General features: G+C 33.0%; 5 protein-coding genes across 5 annotated transcripts; 1 reads left to right on the forward strand and 4 right to left on the reverse strand.

Annotated features, from left to right (window-relative positions):
• Positions 1-818: 818 nt before the first annotated feature.
• On the reverse strand, positions 819-5,628 carry Cks30A (Cyclin-dependent kinase subunit 30A). The gene is made up of 3 exons (XM_028169712.2): positions 4,822-5,628; positions 3,883-4,010; positions 819-3,122 (listed from the first exon to the last, which is right to left on the reverse strand). The coding sequence occupies exons 1-3, from the start codon at positions 4,875-4,877 to the stop codon at positions 3,067-3,069; spliced, it is 240 nt and encodes a 79-aa protein (XP_028025513.1). The 5' UTR covers positions 4,878-5,628; the 3' UTR covers positions 819-3,066.
• Positions 5,629-6,865: 1,237 nt separating this feature from the next.
• LOC114239293 (uncharacterized) lies at positions 6,866-11,313 on the reverse strand. Its single transcript, XM_028169437.2, has 5 exons — positions 11,104-11,313; positions 10,702-11,036; positions 9,481-9,598; positions 8,599-8,756; positions 6,866-7,165 (listed from the first exon to the last, which is right to left on the reverse strand). The coding sequence occupies exons 1-5, from the start codon at positions 11,218-11,220 to the stop codon at positions 6,931-6,933; spliced, it is 963 nt and encodes a 320-aa protein (XP_028025238.2). The 5' UTR covers positions 11,221-11,313; the 3' UTR covers positions 6,866-6,930.
• A 1,382-nt stretch (positions 11,314-12,695) lies between these two features.
• On the forward strand, positions 12,696-14,663 carry LOC114239294 (glutathione S-transferase 1). The gene is made up of 3 exons (XM_089735251.1): positions 12,696-13,166; positions 13,836-14,003; positions 14,450-14,663. Exons 1-3 carry the CDS (start codon positions 12,822-12,824, stop codon positions 14,585-14,587), a joined length of 651 nt encoding a protein of 216 aa, XP_089591377.1. The 5' UTR covers positions 12,696-12,821; the 3' UTR covers positions 14,588-14,663.
• On the reverse strand, positions 14,449-15,264 carry HemK2 (HemK methyltransferase 2). The gene has a single exon (XM_089735252.1). The coding sequence runs from the start codon at positions 15,262-15,264 to the stop codon at positions 14,635-14,637; it is 630 nt and encodes a 209-aa protein (XP_089591378.1). The 3' UTR covers positions 14,449-14,634.
• A 2-nt stretch (positions 15,265-15,266) lies between these two features.
• On the reverse strand, positions 15,267-16,428 carry Snapin (SNAP associated protein). Its single transcript, XM_028169440.2, has 3 exons — positions 16,216-16,428; positions 15,725-15,890; positions 15,267-15,410 (listed from the first exon to the last, which is right to left on the reverse strand). Exons 1-3 carry the CDS (start codon positions 16,362-16,364, stop codon positions 15,267-15,269), a joined length of 459 nt encoding a protein of 152 aa, XP_028025241.2. The 5' UTR covers positions 16,365-16,428.
• Positions 16,429-19,530: the final 3,102 nt, after the last annotated feature.

Genomic DNA, 19,530 nt, shown 5'->3' on the forward strand with positions numbered 1-19,530 from the left:
TAAAGTAAAAAGCTAACAGGATGATAAACTAATATGAAAAATTATTGCATTTGGTTTCATATTGGAGTTGCTTTACTCTTTTAATACAAAATGCGTCTTACCCATCTTGAATCTATATAGTAAGAACAAATGTATCAGCATAATTATTGAAAAAAAAAATTTGGATATTAAATGATAAAACATTGTTAATTTCATTTTAAGTACATGCACACTGCAATCCCAAAGTATCGTTAAGAAAATTGAAATGGGTTATCGACCTGCCTATTTCTGCCATGAAGCACTAATGCGTATCGGTTTGAAGGGTGAGGCAACCGATGTACTGTAAAAAATGGAGATTTACACTTTTTTTTATTGCTTAGATGGGTGGACGAGCTCAAAGCCCACCTGGTGTTAAGTGGTTACTGGAGCCCATAAACATCTACAACGTAAATGCGCCACCCACCTTGAGATATAAGTTCTAAGGTCTCAAGTCCACAATAACATATGTGTGCTTAGTGTTTTTTAACGATATGTAGTGTAAAAGTTAATACGACCGTTTGCCTACGTTTGCCGCTAGGGGCGCTGTTCCAACTGCTTACAAATTTAACTTTTACGCTATAATGTTAAAAACTCGCACTGAGCACACTGATGTCACACATCTATAGCCATGTGGCGAAACCCCGGCCGGGGCCTCCTAGTGGTACTACTGCCTGGTGCGATGTCTCAAAGTTGCTGGCGCCATTTACTTGTCTGGGCTCCGTTACCCACTCAACACTAGGCGGACCGAGGGCTCGTCCACCATTTTTAGCTATGAAAAAAATAGTCACAAATAAAACTAATTTTAACATAGCACCAAAACAATTTATTCAAACCAATAAAACATAATATGACAGCTGCTGCAAATGTGCTGATTTAAAAATTACAATTATTTACAACATGCAACCTTGATTGTCCAATAATAATAACTAAGTCAAATCCAAATCGAATTAAGCCAAACAACATTGTGAATGCAGCAGGATAGGATACTAATAACTATAACTTAATTATAAACGGTGGATTGTTACTGGTGGTTTCGGTTACTGAGGTGTTAAAATGTGCCTCTGAAACTTAACTTATCTATGCAAAATATACAGAAATTATATTCTCGAGTAACATAAAAAATGTTTCCAATCACCCATGATACTTTGAAGATGGGTTATGATAACTGGTGTAGCACTTGTATTATAACACATGAAGAAATATTTTAAAAACTAGAGTGGTGTTTGTTATAGTTACAAAATATTAAAATCATAATCAAAATTACTGTACTAAGCCATAATCACATGTTTCACATTTTCATTTCTTTTATGTTTGATGTTAAGAATACAGTTTTTGCTGTTACTAACGACAAAGGCGTATATTAGTCGACAATTAAATATTGTGTTAACCACCGTCAAATTTCTTATTATAATCACGAAATTCAATCGTAAAATAAGCTTTAATCACTTCTACGACTCGCGAAAATCGAAGACAATAAAATGTATTAAAATAAAAAACAGTAAAAGTTAAGACGATTTTGTTTTGACATCAATTATGTATGGAATTAAAAAACTTAACAGTATAAAGATCATAAACGCCCATAATTAATGTTTTTAATATAAGTATGACACTTCAAATGCGAAATCATTATTTTAAAACTAGATTAGACTTTAATGGTAGTAAAGATTTTTATTCAGTAAAACAAGAATTATCAGAATTTTTTGCTAGCAAGAGACTAACAATCTAGATTTTATTAAGAGTTTTTTATATTGTTATTTAAGTTGCTCATTGGATTTTTTTTCACAGCTCAGCCTGTGAGAAGGTGTGAACACTAGCCCTAACAAGAGCAATGCTTCACAGAATCTACCACCGGATCGGAATCGCGACCCAATGAGAAGATACAGAAAGAAACTCAGTGGGCTGTGGAATAAAATACAATATAAACAACAATTACAATTCTAAATCCAAATATAAGTTCCGGTATTATAATTTGAAAACTGAAACATGCAGATGGATAAGATCTATTATAAGTGATTTAATTCATTTATTACAATATATTCAATGAATTTACAATTCATTTTACACTCTATGACATTCAGAAGATGCACTTTCTTGATTTATTGATAGATAATTTTATTCGTAATTGTTTACATACCTACTAACACTTTTAAGAACAAAGTCCACAAATTATATACCGAGATTTATACGTCATTAATGATTGATAGAAGAGTAAATGATTAACATTCTCAGTGTCATACGAGATTAGTTACGATCAAAGTTTATTATAAATTTTATAACCATTCTGAAATTAAATGTGACTTTAAGATTTACTTGACAACTCAGAAGTAGTCATAAATTTTATAACAAACTCGACAAAATATATAGCACGACAGATATGCAAAAAGGAACAAATCCACTATTTAAAACGGTGTTTCACAACGTGGGCCCACGCCCCACATGGGGTAATTTGATAATTAAGATGGACAATCATACTAAATTAATATAGAATATCTGTATTAAAACTATGTTGAATTTGTACTTCAGTTTTTTATATGTTCTGAAATATTATGCACTGATAACAATTTCGTAGCAATTTCTTCCTAAAACCTATAATGTATACCTCAAGTGAACAAATCTAATTTTTTTATGTGAAAAATTAAGTATGGGAGGCATAACAATTTTAGAAATATTACAGTGGGGCATGGGATAAAAAAGGTTGAGACACACTGATTTAAAAGATTAATTAATTAATTTTATTAAAATCACAGACAATAAAAAGGGCAAACATGCTTCCCATATTAGGACTGTACCTTGGAAGGTTCTAAACCTGTTTGCCATATGAATTTGAAAGTCTCTTAAGGATAACCAGTTTTCTGAGATTATTTCCTTTTAGATAAACTGTATACATTTGATATTTTTTTTTTAAAAACGCAAATTTATACTGTAGATACTGTTCAGAGCGATTATACAATAATGATATACAGATAATTATGGGCCCAATTTAAAACTAACTTATGAGAAAATTATACATTTTACAGCTAAATGATGGGACAGAAAACGCATTTCATATCAATTTTTTTCTGGTGGTGTTGTTATCCTCCTTCGGAATAATAAAATATGTGGTTCTGAAACATAACAACAAAGATTTAAGTCTGCACATATTTAAAAATTTTAAGGCAAACTATAAAATATAAAAAAACTATAAAATATAATAAACTATAAAAAGGTTTAAAATGTATTTCAAGTAGCAGACCACATTTAAAGCATAAGGCAAAATTTATATCGACGACAATTACTGCTTTATACATAAATGTTAGGCAATAACCATATTCGATGAGCAAAAAAAAAAATTTTTCTAGGTCTATTAAAATCATTTCAATCCTACAGCTAGATTCGTTAAAATAGAAACTTTTTCAGGTATTTGAACTTTAAATTAGTCTAGTCAAAGTTCACGCATTGTCGCTTAGTCATGTTTGCCTTTCAAGCGTCGATATGTTCTTGGATTGGAAACATAAATTTAATCAACCTCATATCCTACAGGTATTCGCCAATATTTCTAAGCAAATATTACCAACAACCCAGAAAGTAGAACTATACAAAGCAATTAAGATTTCAATTTCATGTTTCAATGAGGATGGTGACGTGGCCTCTGCTAATCAACTTAAGACCATGTCAGGGCTGTGAACTGATCAATCCAAAGATCTAGTGCAAATAAAAAAGAATTATTACATGTGTTAAAAGAATTATTACTGCCAAAATAGTTTTTACAATAAACATTGAAATTCATTACTACAAAAATCAATTTTAAATATTTTTATTATTTAATCTACAATTAACAGGGAAGCAGTAGCATTTTAATGATGACAACAAATTAAAAATACAAACCTGGCTGATGTGTCATATAGTGCACCCAACCTTGACTTTGCTGCACACCAATGCTGCGCCACTCTTGTTCTGACATTAGATGATTTTTTGGCACTAGCTTTACCATCTCTTTTGGTAGTACTACATGTCTGTAATGAAATGAAATTGAACCATTAAATTATTGTAGACAAGCACATAAAGAGCACACTATTATTACCTGCAGTTGCATTTGCAATTTTTTTTTTATCTATCTACCAATTGGTTCGAGTCTATTCTGGGTTCTCCTTGGTTCATGAATGAACTCACAAGGCTTAATCTGAGATGGTTTGTTAAAGTCAGTTTACAGCAGTATTTCACTGAATCTACCGTTGGATCAGAGATACGATCCACTAAGAACGCAAGAAACTGCTGTGTGTGAGGTTTAATGTGGGGCATTAATTACACTTATAAGATGACAAGGCAGTGGAATGAAAGATAGTCTTTTTTTCTATATAAAATTGTATAAAACTATCATTGTTCTTTTTCTAAATTCAGATTGTTTTCTTACATAATTTTGTTAATTTGATGTCGGGATTTGACCGTGAAAACTTTCCGTGCTAGCGTAATTTAATTTCAATTTATATACTTCATCAGTTTCACTTATATCCATATAAATGTATCAATCATTTTTAGTATTCATTTTTATTAGAAGTATCATGAGTATCATATAATTTTAAAGAAAAAGAACTTCTATGTTTTATGTATTAGAATCTGTACAGTAAACATGATTCGAATATGGTTCGGAGAAAGCAACAGGTTCCTTTTGATTTGTATTAAGGACAAAGTTTAATTTTTTTTAACCATTACGTACCCAAATATTTCTTCGCTTACTTTAAGTACTTTAAAACACATGCACAGATGTAACAATAAAATTTGCATACAATTCATACAATGACGGTAATTAATAAGCTTAAAATTTACCTGTATTCATGTTCTTCGTCATAATATTTTTGGGAATAATAAATGTCTCTCGACATGATGTCACGCAACAGATTTCGACTTAAAAATATTTCCAAACTGCGGTTTCCTTAATTTTATCCTCCCACGTAGATTACTAGCAATTCGATTTAAATCACAACCTTTCAACAATACATAAAACGCATTTAACAAAACAGCAAGACAAAAACTTTGGAGCTATTCTGAATAAACATGACAAAGAACGTTGATCAACGAATTTAAGATTCGAAAAATCATGGGTACCAACATGCTGATAAATCCAAGAAAAACCGATAATTTCTGCCATAAGTTTAAAATACTCGACTAAAGTTTTTTAGCTATAAGTGCGATATAAGAAAAAACTTTTTTTATTCAATTTATTAGGTTTCGAGTAGTATAGTCATAAATATTGTATGTAATAACTATGTACCTATGTTATGTACTATAGTTATTTTAGTTACGGTTGATTATGGTGTTATTCGTCGACATTTGAATGTTATCAAATGTTGTACTAACTACCTATCTACTTACAGTCTATATTTCTTTATGTACAATATATTTATTGACGTTCAGTGTCAGTCATTAATTACGAAATTCTATATTATTGCTATGTTTATTATAAACATTAATTAGAAAAGAATTAATGCGTTTATTTTGAGTTACATATTCTTTTAAGTAAAATTGATTTCTAAATCAAATCTACAATGGGTTCACTAACAAAAATATATTCAAACTTAAATGTAATTATATTTATGAGTATATTTTTAATATATCAGCAGCCATTAAAAATGTAATCACCGCTCCATAAATAAGCAGTATTGACACCGGTCATAGATTATATCCATAATGACACCGGTTGTGACGTAGGTAAGGTACGTGAACAGATAATAATATAGGTTTCATACAGGTGAATGAAGTTAGCCCCTCAAAAAAATTTTTTTTCCTATTTTATATTTATTTTCTATTAATTCGTTTGTTCATCATTTGTTCATTTTTGTTCACTGTTAATAATTGTATGTTCTGCATTTATTTATTTAAAAAAAATATTTAAAAATATACCTACAAGTTAGCCCCTCTAAGGCAATTTTTAATATTTTTTCATCCTTAATGACTCGTAAATATTCATTTTCGATTGTTCTTATACAAAATACGTTTGTTCTCTTTCGAAATTACTCGTTTTTTGTTTAATTTACTATTTTTATTAGTTGAATAAATGTATGCAAAATATGTGTACTGCGCATGCGTCAACTATAATGCCTAAACTTTCTACGCGGTTTTAATCGTGAAAAAAAATAAAATATATAAATCCTGAAGGAGCAATTTAGGAATAATATATCCAAATATATATCCAAATAAGTAGGAGGATGGAAAAAATGTATTTGGTCTAACTTAACGCCAATGCACATTATTTCATTTATTTATTTTTTATTTATTTTAATTAAACTGTATACCAATTAATTGCTCCTTCAGGATTTATATTTGTTTTTTTTTTTCACGATTAAAACCGCGTAGAAAGTTTAGGCATTATAGTTGACGCATGCGCAGTACACATATTTTGCATACATTTATTCAACTAATAAAAATAGTAAATTAAACAAAAAACGAGTAATTTCGAAAGAGAACAAACGTATTTTGTATAAGAACAATCGAAAATGAATATTTACGAGTCATTAAGGATGAAAAAATATTAAAAATTGCATTAGAGGGGCTAACTTGCAGGTATATTTTTAAATATTTTTTTTAAATAAATAAATGCAGAACAAACAATTATTAACAGTGAACAATCATGAACAAATGATGAACAACCGAATTAATAGAAAATAAGTATTAAATTGGAAAAAAAAAATTTTTTGAGGGGCTAACTTCATTCACCTGTTTCATACTTCAGTGGAACAGATACCTACCTAACTAACTATATTATCATATTGTACTTTTGAAGATGTGACGTAGCTAACCGCAGTGCCGCAATATTTAAAGCAGTCTAGGAGAATGCGGATTCCCTTAGCAACCATTTAAATCAAACACAAGCTACTCTTTATTAACATTTTATTGTATATTCCAAAAAAATCAATAAATAGAATTTGTGAAATCCATTCAAACTTTTTCATTTGTTTTAAAGCACTCCACCTTAACATTAGCCTTTTGGGAATTGTGTATTTGTTGTATATGTCTTTTGAGGTGTGAAGACCTTGTAAGACGTATTCCGCATATGCTGCATACGTGAGGACGATCGCCCGTGTGCGTGAGCATGTGTTGCTTTAAATCGCTTCTTGTTATGAAGGCTCTGTTACATGTGTCGCATTCATAGTTCTTTTCACCGGTGTGTCGCCTGAAATAAAACCTAAGTTATTCACGTAGTTCCTTTAAACTTTAATCATTTTCCAGAAATACATAAAATGCGGGTAATATATAAACAATTTATTATGATATACTAAGACTTTTTGGCGGGAACGCGAGGAGTGAAGTTGTGTGATTTGTTTTATTTTGTCTATTTAGTGTTTCTTCAGGTTTAAATGTGTAATAACGGTGGTTTATTAACTGTTTAATATCTGTGAAAGTGCACAAATGTGGTAAAATGAAACAATAAAATGAAAGCCGCTGGACGCAACTTCTCGGGATCCTCCAAAAAGTCCACTGAAAAAATCTTAGTAAAAGACCACCATTTTACTAAGATTATATTTCATTCGTATACATACAGTAAATGGATGAGTGTGAAAGAATAGTACATTGTGCACCAAGGGAGAAAAGTTCAACATTTCCTCCCGCATGTAAAATTTAACTGTTTTTTAATTTTTAAATAAACTACTGAATAAGAACTGTCTAATGAACTCATCTTTGTTTAATAATTCACTATTAAATTTTATTGCCTTTTGTTTAATTTCACTTTTACACTAAACACAATATTGCAAATAAGACATTAACGCGCATGCGCACTTGTATCCAGGGAGAAAAAGTTACACTTTCTTCCATGTACAGCGGGACGAAAACCGAACTTTCGGCGTAGGTAGGAGAAAAAATTATGATTTCTTTGAAGCATATATGAGTCGTCTATTATCAAAGGTGGCAATCTGCGCATTTGGACAAAAAAATGTTATTGATATGTCAATACAGATTGATTTGAATATAATCGTCTCCTTCAAAGAATACGGTTCAAAACCTGCATTAAATAAAGGTTAATAGTTAACCTGTTATTTATCTAAGATGTCGTTCAGAAGAGTTTTGTGACTGCCAATGGAATACAAAGTCAATAATTCGTTTTTCTGATTTACCAATAATTATCCAAAAGTCAGATTGCCGGCTTTGATAATAGTCGACTCATATATAGTATTGAATACACATAACTGTTTAGCAAGGTAGCCGCACGTCAATGAAATTTTACATTTACGTATCCAGGGCCGAAATGCTATTTGATTTAAGCGTCATTTCTCTTTAAGCGACTTTTATCTTTGTAATTAAAGGGGCGTTTTATTTTGTATTAGCATTAACAGTTCTTAACTGAACTTCAATTAAGTTTACTCCATTGAAATAGCTGAGAAGTTTTTTTGTTATATTTTTTCGAAATTTTTAGCTTTAAATGGCGTTCCCTATAGAGTTGCAAAAATGTCGCTTAAACCAAATAGGCTTTCATCCTCTCAATATGGTTTTTAAATATATCTATGATTGGCAAAAAACTAGAACAATGCTACTGAATAGTTGAGTACTTGCTGAACATAAAATTACAGCTGTGACAATAGTAATAATGATTCATAAAACTGAAATCACCTAACATGGTATTGCAAATGTCCTACGGTACGAAAACGGCGTGGACACAATACACAGCTATAAGGCATCTGTCCCGTGTGCTTTCGACGGTGCGCCGCCAAGCCAGCAGACTGGGCAAACGATTCTCCACAAACACTACATTGAAGGGGCTTCTCACCCTGAAAAAAAATATCAACAAATATTTATATTTGTATATTATATATATATTTAGGAAACACGAATTTTATAATAATGTTGAGGGTACAGTGCCTAAAAATAGCAACGCCTTTGCTCGAAACATTCATTCGATCGACGGCGTTCGTGAGAGAAGGTAGTTGTGGACATGGTTTGCGTGAGTAATTGCTTTATGTCTCTGTAAATGTGTGGTTAAAGTCAAGATAATACCAAAGTGTTTATTCTGTATTCTGATTGTTTGGTGATTTATGTCAATATTTGTGTTGAATTAGAGTCAATTAATTAGAGTTTGAGAATAACAAAAGTTGTAATGTTTAAATTGTTATTTTTTTTTAAATGGTTTTTCTTCTGAATCCTAAATATATTTATATTAATATAATTTCAATATGAGTTTTCTCAGTTGGGGACAGAGCATCTTACGAGGACCCTGCGCCTAAGGAAGCTAATGTTACGTAATATGTACTACATTTCACTTTTTTTTTAATTTAAATAAATTAGTGTCCGTTTTCATGAGGCTAGTAACAGATCGTGTTATAGCAAAAACTTTCATTGGAGTGCCACCAACTGAATAATGTTTCAACATGATCTTATAATGAAAATGACAAAATTTGCATTTAAAAAAACATTTTCCAGCTGGAAAGCTAAAATAATATTTTGTTCAATTATGTAGAAGCCAGAGCCTCTTAAATAAAGTGATTTATTACGTACCGTGTGTGTTCTCATGTGTACTTTCAAGTTTTGTGACAGTGAAAAACATTTGCTGCAGTGTGGACATGAGAATGGCTTCTCTCCTGTGTGTGTAATTAAATGGGTTTTTAACCGGAATCTGAAAAGAAAATATACTCGAATGTACTTAAAAATGTTTAGTATGTTTTGTTGAATTTCTATGGAATGTTTTTGTTAGCTTACTGCAATTACCCTGTCTTTTTAGCTATGGGGATGTTGTAATACTTTCAGTTATGATGCTAAACTGTCTCGGAACTCAAATCGATATTATTGCGATTTTTTTAAAATAACTATGAAATGGATGAATGCTTTGCAGTAATATGCAAGATAGACACCTTTATGGGGTACCAGACATATTACCAGTTTTGTGTATGTATTTAACTACTGATTAACTATTGACAAGTGATGAAAAAATATCATATACACTTAAAATATTTTTTCTTGATCCCTAATTAATAACTGAACTATACTTCCAAAACTACTAGAACTATACTATTATCAGTATAAAGACACTATTTATTGAGTATTTCTGAGATCTGAGAGGTATCTGACATCACTGTCTGATATTTACTGGTGGTAGGACCTCTTGTGAGTCCGCGCGGGTAGGTACCACCACCCTGCCTATTTCTGCCGTGAAGCAGTAATGCGTTTCGGTTTGAAGGGTGGGGCAGCCGTTGTAACTATACTGAGATCTTAGAACTTATATCTCAAGGTGGGTGGCGCGTTTTCGTTATAGATGTCCATGGGCTCCAGTAACCACTTAACACCAGTTGGGCTGTGAGCTCGTCCACCCATCTAAGCTATAAAAAAAAAAAAAATTTATACAACATTACTTAAAAGCTAAGCTTTGTTTTTTGTAAAACTTCTCATTTACCTCAACAGTGGAGACATGAAAAAACTTACAAAGTTTTAATGAGCCCAATGTATTTAGACACAAAAATGAAATAACTATAAATGAAATATTTTCAAGAAGCTATAAAATGCTAAGACACAAGTCAATACAGAAATGGAACCTTTCTTTTTCTGATGAATCGCTTCTCTATACCCAGTATTATTGTGTTCACATTCTACTAATGGAAGAGCAATCCCAGTAGCTTCAATGGCTTTCATTGTGACAATTCTGATTTCATTGCAAAATGTAAGAAATGAACCAACTGTAGCAACAGAATATGTGTTAAGCCTATCAATATACACATCAATTACCTTGAAGACATAACTTTGCCACATGTAAAACATTGCTGTTTACGTCTTTTTTTATCATTTTTGTCATACACATCTTTGTGAACATTACTTGTAATTTCACAGTTGTTCTCATCAACAACAGGACTCTTTTCGTTTTCGGTTCTCGAAGGCGAAGAACCATCTTCGTCCACGCAAAGTTCTTCAGCTTTCAGTTTTCTCTTTTTAACAATATTCTCTAACGATAACCTAAGTTCGACATCGCTCCTTTCACAAAGACGTATGAATTCAATACATTCGTCCAGTTTTGTAATACATTTCGTGCAAATTGTACTCGGTAATCCGTCATTGGGCGTTATCTACGATTTAGTAAGTTCTGTTTAAATGATTTTCAAAGTAGTATTAGAGAATTTAAATCTGACTTACATGCACTCTAGCTAGAGACATAATTTGTGTAGAAAGCATGGAAAGACCGCGTTTGTGAAAAATGCTGGTTACTGAATCGTGTCCTAAACATATTCTACAAATGTTTCCTGAGCTCATTGTTTACAGCGTTATTTGTAATCTCAGTTTTTTTAACTTTATTACATTATTGATAAAATCAGTGTTTTTCTTTATAATACTCTGACATTTAGTTTTTTTCTTAAGGGATTTTATGACCTGGTAGCTAAGACCTTTAGGTCAAGTCTTATTTTAACTTTAATGATACGTATCTTTTTTATATGAAAATGATATTATGAAATGAAATGAAGTGATTATTATGAAACAGCATGAAGTGAAATAAAAACGAAATGAAATGATATGGGATGTAGTATAATCTCAGCAAAATGGTGGTCATTTACTGAGATTTTTTCAGTGGACTTTTTGGAGGATCCCGAGAAGTTACGTCCAGCGGCTTTGTTTCATTTTCCCACATTTGTGCACTTTTACACATATTAAACAGTTAATAAACCACCGTTATTACACATTTAAACCTGAAGAAATACTAAATAGACAAAATAAAACAAATCACACAACTTCACTCCTCGCGTTCCCGCCAAAAAGTCCTCACATTTAGTTAGGAAATATAGAGTATAGAGTCACCACTAGGGTATATATCTGTATATTGGCCCCGTCGATTTTGAAAAATGTCTGACGACACATCTTTTCCAGTGACGGATTACCGTTAAAGCCGCGACCGTCGCTTCGGCTAATTTCCGAAGAATGTTTTTCTTCTCGGATTCTCTTCGTAGTTTATTCCCGCAGCGCAGTGTTTTCTTCACATTTAGATGCTTGTTTGTGTGTGATGTTTGCTTTACAAACCCTGTAAAGTCCAAAAACGGAATAAAATTATGTTTCCACTTTTGATCTGCATTGCATGTGTGGCGGTAGCCATCATCCCTGAATCTCATTTATGATGACATTTTCAAGATAAGCTTGCATATACATATACAAGTTCCGAACAACAACATTCGGACCGTTGGCTTACCGAGCAATATCACCTGCTCAATGGAAAGTCTTCCCTTTATCATTTCCACACATGCATAATGCTTACATTTTTAAGATTGCAGGCGTCGAACTCTCAGTTGTATTCGACGAGAATATTTCCTAAATCAAAGTCATTGCTGAAATTCAAATTCATTTCATTCTACAGCCGACTCACCGAAGGTAGTTAAAGAAGTCGATCGATGTGACCATGCCAGTGGTTAAAACGACTATTTTTGGGACCATTTTGTCTAATAAAATCCGCATTTAGAACATTCTCACAAATGACTTTCCCGATGATGGAATAAAATCATAGTTACGTTAATTTTGATGGATAAGTTTAGGTACGTAAAATTACCTTATTAAATCCAGTGCTTAAGTTCCCTACCCGCTTTCTACTTATCTCTATCAGGGCCAGACGCTGGCAATAATGACTTCGCAAGTAATTGTGTGGCCAATGGGCTTGTATCCGGCTAATTTTATTTAAAAAAAAAAATCGTGTCGATTGCCACAATGAAAAAAGAAGTGAAAGTTTAGTTTTTTTTATTGTTTTTATTTGTTTTTGACTCTAACATAATCGGTAAAGTTGTTGTTAATTGAAATAATTGATCTTAGTTACCCATTTGTAAATTCCACTGCATAATATAGTCTGTAACCCTTGTAACTAATTATTAATACAAATGTCTTCCTTAAAATTATACCATTTCCCCGTGAGCGGGCCTTCTAGAGGAGCACTACTCGCAGCTAGAGCCATAGGCATTCCAATACAAATTGAAATAGTAAATCTGTTTAAAAAAGAACAACTGCAAGAAAGTTTCTTAAAACTAAACCCACAGCATTGTGTACCTACACTGGAGGATAATAACTTTGTTCTATGGGAAAGTAGAGCTATTGCATGTTATTTAGCCGATAAATATGGAAAAGACGATCAATGGTATCCAAAGGATTTACAAAAACGCGCAGTCGTAAACCAGAGATTATACTTTGACAGCGCATCTTTGTATGTTAAAATAAGAGCAATCTGTGTGAGTATTAAACTCTCAGACACAGCCCACTGAGTTTCTCGCCGGATCTTCACAGTGGGTCGCGTTTCCGATCCGGTGGTAGATTCTGCGAAGCACGACTCTTGCTAGGGTTCGTGTTAGCAACGTCATCAGGTTTGAGCCCCGTGAGCTCACCTACAAAAGTTAGGGTTACGCTGATATAGCCTCTCAAGGCTCTCAGCGTAGGTAGGAAAAATAAAAATGAGTATTAATTTATTATGCTTAAGATCTGAACGAGTAACTGGGCAAAAAATTTTTTTTTAAATTAAGCCAAAATTTAAAGTGCTTTAACTACTGCCTACTGCTACTTTTTAGCAGGCCCAAAGCTCATCTGGTATTAAGTGGTCACTCAAGAACATATGTAACTGAATTTGAGAACTTTCCATTATTCAAGGAAACTCTTCATTAATTCATGGGACAAATAAGTAGTAGTAGTATCTACCTGTATTGGCTCACAATAAACGACTAATAACTGTAAATTTTATGTAGTTATTATTTGTTATCTCTATCCCATGTAAAAAATTATCAAATGTATGTTAATTCAAAATGACCACAAACTTCTATATACCTAATTTGGATACATTAGATCTATCAATCACAGTTACATAATAATGAAATGATGATTTCTGTTTTTTTTTCTGATTTATTTAGTTTCCAATATTATTCCTGGGTGAAACGGAGATTAAACAAAGTTTAAAGGATGACCTTAACTCTACATTGAGTTTCCTCAATCAGTTTTTAGAGAAGACCAAGTGGGTGGCAGCTGATCACCCCACAATTGCAGACACATCTATTTACGCATCTATGTCTAGTATTTTGGTAAGATAAAGTATCTTTTGAGAATTTGTCATTCAAACTAACATTCAAAACTTGATACTACAAATTGAACATCAGTTAATACAAAGAAAATGTTGTCTAAAACACTTCACACTAAAAAGTTGATACAAATTTCTGAATTTGTATTGAATAGTTAAAGGGGTTTGTGATCTCTCATGATGTAATTAAGAAATCTAAATTCATTCCTTAAATATTTCATATAGATTATTATTGCAAACTTAAAAATATCAATAAAAATGATCTAAGATAACTTAGTCTTCTTCATTTGCTATACGTATTTCAATTATTCAGACTTACCACAGACACAAATGTATGTTATACGCTATACAATAATCATTTAAAAAAAAAAAAATATTGTTCTATTAACTATGACTGTAAATCAGCTCTATTTTTTCTGATGCTGTTGTTCATCCCACAAAATGTTTCAGGCTGTTGGATGGGATATATCAAGTTTTCCAAACATTCAAAGATGGATTAAAGATTGCTTATTATTGCCTGGAGCACAAGAAAATGAAGATGGTGCTCGAACATTTGGAGATGCCGTAAAAAAGAATATCAAACAATAAAATGCTCATAAAAACATTATTTAGTATATATTTCTCTTATATTTATTTCAATATATTATTCTATAAAATTTTAAAACTATTTGTTGTTCGTTCCTCACTTTCCTTCTTACCACAGTTTTATATCTAAATCCATGATTAGACATAATATTGATTACCTCATCTGGAATGTTCTCTTCAATCAGCAGAAGGTAGAATGTACCATCTTTAGCTAATTTCTTTGGTATCATTTCTAACAATCTGTCTGTTACTTCTCTCCCTTTGACCCCACCTGCCCAGCTGGCTGTGATATCATCTCCACCGCATTCTTCAGAATCTGTCACTACATACGGAGGATTAAATATTATGATATCAAATATATTATCAGCAAACGAACTTGCGAGATCCATCCTTACTGAATCAAATATAACCTTGTTATATTCCGCAGTTTTTTTTGACATTATGCATGCTCTGAAGTTGATGTCTGTACTGATACAGAATGTTGAAGGGAATGCCATACCAAATGCAGTTACTACAACACCACTACCCGAGCCTACTTCAAGGCATAAAGCAGGATTCCTAGACCGTAGGTTTTCTAAATCTTTTTCTATAGCATCAATGAGAAGAAAGCTATCTTCAGCTGGTTCATATACGTGATCGAAATCTGCCTTGTCAATGTGGTTCTGATGTGGAGTTTCCATAGTTAATTTATAGTGCCTTGCTCTGGGGCAATACTGCTCGTACTTTGCTCTGGTTCCTGAGGTGATGGTTGTAGTGTAGTTTGTACAACAGTTGTACGTACACTCTTTTCTTTTACAATCATTCGCCTTATTTCATTTATTCTATCCTGAAAATGCAGGAATAAATTGTTTTTACTACATGCGTATATTGTAAATGGTAATGAATATCGCAAAGCACTGGTCTTCATATTTTGATTACCTTCAAGTTCTTATTGTTAGTACTTAAGGCTACATTAAACAAAAGTATCAAATAAAACCAGTTAAGGCATTTTAGTAGCTTAGCAGCAGCCTGGCTCTGCCCCTGGTATTGCTGATGTCCATGGGCGATGATAACCACCTAACATTAAGTGGGTCGTATGCTGGTCTGGTTACAAGCAATAAAAAAATATATATATTACATATAACAATAACATAAAATAACCTGAGAAGCTTGCAGAACATTCAGGACTACTGTCACTTTATGTTTTGCTGCAATGAGTTTTTTCACATATGGATCCAAGTCGGGATGGTTATTGAGTGCCTCTCGTACTTTTAAGAGTTCTTCGTTGAGCGAATCTATTTGTTGCTTCAATTCTAGTTGTGCTATTCTGGAATGTTTAATGCCGAAAAAGGATATGTATTCAACATGAAAAGTTTGTAGAATAAATTTGTGTTAATCAATAATGTTTTTTTGTAGTGTGATTTGAATATTTATTCGAATGTATGTCTCTTAATGGTAGTTTTTCAAGAAAAACGGGTCTATTAAATACTGATATATTATTTTTATCTAATTTCAATCATTTAAAACTAGTTTAAAATATATGAGTGAATCTAGTTTTAATATAATAAAACTATCGGAATCTATAGATGAAGCTCAAATTTATAATCAGTAGTTAAAAAAAAGCTACTTCCAACTTAATTTTTTCTATATACCTTGTGGCTTTGACTCTGTCGTCCAGTTGATCTACCGTCGGCTTCAGGAGCCCTAACAAACCTTCAGCCAAAGTGTCCCTGGTAGGATTATCGCATAAATTTCCAGTGTTCTCATCTGCAGATGTAGTTGTGCTTTCAGTGTCATCCATCGCGTGACCACCTTATAGCCAATTTTTAAAACATTGCTGTCGTAAGTAATAAAAACATAAAAAATTGGGGTGACACTATAGACTTTTTTTGGGTGCAATTTTACCTTATTAGGAAAGGCAAAGGGATCTATGTCTGTTCTATATAATTTCTAAAATAAATTTTCAAAAAAGCCGAAGCCAGGTCTTGTATGATTTATAATAAATCCTGAAATAAAAATTTCATTAAGGCCGAAGCCAAGTCCTTTATAATCGAGTCGTCTATTATCAAAGGTGGCAATCTGTGCATTTGGACAAAAAAAATTTATTGATATGACAATACAGATTGATTTGAATATAATCGTCTCCTTCAAAGAATATGGTTCAAAACCTGCATTAAATAAAGGTTAATAGTTAACCTGTTATTTATCTAAGATGTCGTTCCGAAGAGTTTTGTGACTGAAAATGGAATACAAAGTCAATAATTCGTTTTTCTGATTTACCAATCATTGTCCGAAAGTCAGATTGCCGGCTTTGATAATAGTCGACTCAATTTCTTCCTGAAATACACTTATAACTATAATTTAAATTGATGCTATGTGACACTTATATTAAGTGTATTAACTATGGGTAACACTTGTGAAGTGTATTATCTATATGCATGGATCCATTGACGACAGTTAAACAATTATTTTGTGTGAAATCAGAACGTTTGCCTAAGTTTGCCGCTAGGGGCGCTGTTTCAACTGCATACAAAATTAAATCTGGGTAAATTTTTATGTTATCGAGAAAGTTAAAAAACTCGCAGCACTCTGAGCGATTCACGAGCTCGAACCACTTTATTTTGACAACCCGTTGGCGAACTGTTGAGTAACCAATTTCTGAACGATTTGAATATTTTGGAGGTGCGAATGAATGTAGCCCGTAAGTAGTATACGATGTGGAAAAAGAACAGCAGAGATGCCGCGTTGGTTTTACAATCGAATGCCTCATAAAAAAAAAACATTCAGTCAAGAAAGTTTAAATTAAGGCATTACTTTACATGGAGGGTTCATATTTTCCTTTAAAATATTTGCGTTTTAAGGCAGTAGCGCAACGTCACTATTTAGTTAATTAAAAATAGTTAGTTTGTGATTTATTTAACGTTACGCATGTCAACAACTGTTTAAGCCGTCTGAATTTTCTTGAATACCGTTATTCAAGAGAATTCATGACTAAGATACCCCCACTTTCTACTTTAAGTGGTAATTGTGTTAAATAATAAAACATAATCTTCGGATGTACATACAAACTTTTTATTTTTCACATAAAACTATACCATAGATTATACCATAGACCACTTAATATATTCGAACTATACGACTAACTAACCGTTGCTAGGCAACAACTATTCTTCTTAATAAACTTATGATGGTTACATATAGTAAGAAGGCCAGTTCTAACACTATTGCCGAGTGACTATTGTCGCACAAAACATTCGGGTTCGAGCTGTCGAACCACAGAACACTATTACTTCTAGCGAAGTGTCGAACTGTGTCGAACAGAGCTGAGCTCTCTGTTAATATCGTTGTACACTTGAAATGTAATAAACGGAATTCATTGGAAAAGTGAGTCTTAATTACTGTCACAATGGAAGGCAATAATAATGATGAAGAGACGGTATAACGGTTTTATAAACACCATGGAACCAGCTACACTCTGTCTTAAGCATTCTACATTTATGACATTTAGACATTGGAATCTTATGTGTTGGAACATTGAAGCAAAATAACAAAATGAAAAGGGACTGGCTAAAGGAGAGAAATAAACATCATAAACCAGTCATTTCCAAAATTATTTTCAATGTCTATTTGTTTGTTCGTTGTTGTTTGTTTGATCGACACACTCTTCCAATGTTCAAAATGTCTAGATGCTATGATGAATTTGTAAAAATTGTCCAACTTTTTTTTTACAATCTAGCTGACCCGGCAGACTTTGTAGTGCCTCTCAATCGACAAATAAAAGACATAAACTTTTGTATAAAATAAACTTAAAACAAACAAAAGGAATCCGTCTGACGGGGAACACATTAAAGGAAAAACAAAATTGTTATTTTTATTTAATTCCGGGCATTTTCATATTTATCTAATTTTTAAACCTTCTCTGGACTTCCACAAATAATTCAAGACCAAAATTAGCCAAATCGGTCTAGCCGCTCTCGAGTTTTAGCGAGACTAACGAATAGCAATTCATTTTTATGTATTTAGATTACATTACTTTTAACTTCAACATAAAATTACACTATTCATAACTTAATTTATGTGATGTGTGCCTGCTAAGCTGCCGCCTTAAAATGTCCAGGCCATTTAAGTATAAAAAAGGACACTTAAAAAAAGCAAGCTGATAACTGAAAGTTATATTATTAATACAGTTAATAATAACAGGTAGTATTATCATGGTGCAAATCACTACATAGTATAAAACAAAGTCGCTTTCTCTGTCCCTATATCTGCTGTCCCTATGTATGCTTAAATCTTTAAAACTACGTTTTTTTTTTTTTTTTTTTTTTTTTTTTTCCTACCTATGCTGATAGCCTTGAGAGGCTATTTCAGCTTCACCCTAACGTTTGTAGGTGAGCTCGCGGGGCTCAACCGGAGAGTTGCTAACACTGACCCTAGCAAGAGCAGTGCTTCGCAGAATCTACCACCGGATCGGAAACGCGACCCACTGAGAAGATCCGGCGAGAAACTCAGTGGGCTGTGTCTATGGGTTAGTTCGCTCGTCGAGCCCTTCGTCGCAAGCGACGGGTTCGACAAGGACGGTGACCGGTGCTTGTGGTGCCTAAGAGCACCGTTAATGGATCAGGAGGATCCGTAATGACGTGCTTTGGGCGACGTCGACGGTTTACCATTCGGTCTACTGGGTCGGGTATGTAATTTCCAGCGGCTACGATGAGAGGGTTCTCATGTCGTGCCGCCTTCTCAAAATGGCGCAGCGATGCCGACTGTAGATACTTACTGACAGAGTCAAGCTCCAGGTCATCGTGGAGATCCACGTTCCTCAGGAACCATGGTGCTCCGACGGCTATCCTGCAGAATCGGGATTGAATAACCTGAAGGGGCTTCAAGTTGGTGCGGGCTGCGTGAGCGAACACTACGCTTGCATACGTCATAACGGGGCGTATGCAAGTTTTGTAGAGAGTTACCTTATT

The sequence above is a fragment of the Bombyx mandarina genome, chromosome 19 (genome assembly GCF_030267445.1).
Source record: "Bombyx mandarina strain Sakado chromosome 19, ASM3026744v2".
Lineage (NCBI taxonomy): Eukaryota > Metazoa > Arthropoda > Insecta > Lepidoptera > Bombycidae > Bombyx > Bombyx mandarina.